Source organism: Silene latifolia, chromosome 8 (assembly GCF_048544455.1).
Source record: "Silene latifolia isolate original U9 population chromosome 8, ASM4854445v1, whole genome shotgun sequence".
Classification (NCBI taxonomy): domain Eukaryota; kingdom Viridiplantae; phylum Streptophyta; class Magnoliopsida; order Caryophyllales; family Caryophyllaceae; genus Silene; species Silene latifolia.
The window spans coordinates 110,133,915-110,136,271 of NC_133533.1; the positions used below are offsets into that span (position 1 = coordinate 110,133,915).

The 2,357-nt window shown below is 44.0% G+C and overlaps 1 protein-coding gene across 1 annotated transcript; it reads left to right on the forward strand.

The window, feature by feature from the left end:
- Positions 1-733: 733 nt before the first annotated feature.
- Positions 734-1,666, forward strand: LOC141595734 (F-box protein CPR1-like). Its single transcript, XM_074415700.1, has one exon. The coding sequence runs from the start codon at positions 734-736 to the stop codon at positions 1,664-1,666; it is 933 nt and encodes a 310-aa protein (XP_074271801.1).
- The last annotated feature ends 691 nt before the right edge of the window (positions 1,667-2,357 follow it).

The window sequence follows — 2,357 nt, forward strand, 5'->3', positions numbered from 1 at the left end:
AGATTGTCTATCTTATAAGGTCTAGGGGTGTTTCTCCCATTGCCAATTGGTTTTGGGAGATAAGAGCATTCTTGGGCTTGTGAGTTAGACTTCTCTCCTCCACCGCGGGTAAGGCCAGACCCATCTCGTGTTTATGTTGGAGTATAAATCCACTTGTGAGTCCCACATCGGTGAAAAAGAGAGAGATTGTCTATCTTATAAGGTCTAGGGGTGTTTCTCCCATTGCCAATTGGTTTTGGGAGATAAGAGCATTCTTGGGCTTGTGAGTTAGACTTCTCTCCTCCACCGCGCGGTAAGGCCGGACCCATCTCGTGTTTATTATGGTATCGAGCCCAAGGCAAAAAAAAAAAAAAGACCTGGGCCTCGTGTTTAAAACCGAGCCTTTATGTGCCCCGACCCGCCGTGAGGATGTCCAGTCCCTCCGGTTTCAAAGATGAGGAAGTCCAGGTCCCTCGGGTCGAGTGAGCACTTTGTGACGGGGCTGTGAGGATGTCCAGTCCCTCCAGACCGATCTTTAAGTGGGCTCACAAGTGAGGGGTGTGTTGGAGTATAAATCCACTTGTGAGTCCCACATCGGTGAAAAAGAGAGAGATTGTCTATCTTATAAGGTCAGGGTGTTTCTCCCATTGCCAATTGGTTTTGGGAGATAAGAAAGTTCTTGAGGCCATGAGTTGAGACTTCTCTCCTCCACCGCGGGTAAGGCCAGACCCATCTCGTGTTTATTATGGGAAAAATGTCCGATGATCTCCTCATTATCTCTAATGGCGGCAGCATTCTCTGCGACCATCTTGACTCTTCCACCCCTGCCGCTACCTTCACTTGGCACTACCAAGGTTTGGTGTCCATCATTGGCTCCTGCAATGGCGTTTTGTGTACCTGCCACCCTCCCAATGCTTATTCCCATTGGACCTTACTCAACCCTACAACCCGAGTTATCTGGGAGATGGTACCCAGCATAGGTCATTGCCTTGGTCTCGCCTTTGATCCTGTTAACCTCGATTTCAAAATCGTGGGTTTCTCTGATCAACTTGATGATGTTGGAGATATTACTACTCGCATTACTAAGGTTTATAGCTTGAATGCCAATTCTTGTACCACACTGGATATCGAGTTTCCAACAGATTCAGTGGAAGGAGGGCATGACCACGGGGTTGTAGTTAATTACTATTTGGTGCATTGGATGTTCTGGAGTCCATCTTTGCGTAAAAGTAGGATCGGTTGCTTTGATGTTTGTAAGATGGGATGGATTGATGATGTGCTATTGCCACGCTATTATTATGATCCAACTCGCAGGAACTACTTCCTCCTTGATATCGGGGTACTTGATGGTCTTTTGTGTTCCACATTTGAAAATAAAGTTGATTCTTGCTTTGATGTATGGGTGATGATGGAACATGGGGTTCAAGATTCATGGTTCAAGTTGTTTAGCATTCCCATTTCCAATAATTTACTAGATGGGGTCATCCCGGTTGCTAGACGCAGTAAGTCCCTTGAATTTCTAATCCGCCAGCGTCATAGTTCTAAGTTTTACTGGTACGATATGACTGATGGTCGAATCAGTGACGCAAAATTTGATGGAGTACCGACTTATTCGGGGTTTGAAACGTATATGTGCAGCAGGAGCATGGTTAAACTTCCCGGTGGCAGACTGTTTGAGGATCGTTAGGAAATTCCCAAGTATATGATGTCTTTCTTTGATAAGACTCAAGGGATGAAATCGTGGGAACGAGCTTGTGACTTATGGTGCACAGGCCTCAATCTCTAGATATATATTTTTTTTTTACACTCTTGTCTGTTGCCTAAGTAATAGATTTTATGTGCTCACTTTGGTGTCTAATTGCGCCTTTTGTTCCGCCCTTGCCCCGATATTAAATCTCACAAGCTATGTTGAATCATGAAACTTTGTGGACAGTTTTGAGTGTTATGGTGGCTCAGTTCGCAAATTTAAGGCAGCATAGGACGTAGTTATGATCCACTGTCGAAATTAGGAAGCGCGAGCAAGAGAGCATGATCAAGAATAAAAGTAATACTCCGAATATATCATATATCATATATTCCCGAATTAAAAAAGCGAGTATTTGCAAATCTGTCATGTGTGCAAAGCAGTGAAATTATCTCTGGCTGATAGCCTTGGACAATACCCCCATTTTTTTCATTCGCAGTGAGTCGGGCATAAAACTGATGAATTACTCGACAAGTTTAACGTTAGTCGATCAGTCAGTCCCATATACATCACTGGACTGCGAAGCTTCTAAATGGTCGTTTTTTATTTTTATTTTTTTCCTTTTCAAAAAATTTATCATCTCAGATTCTCAGGTGCAAGCGCCCCCATAATCACCATTGGTTCCGCCATTGCT

Coding starts and splice junctions, on each gene's coding strand:
- LOC141595734 (XM_074415700.1), top strand. CDS start 734: ATGTCCGATGATCTCCTCATTATCTCTAATGGCGGCAGCATTCTCTGC.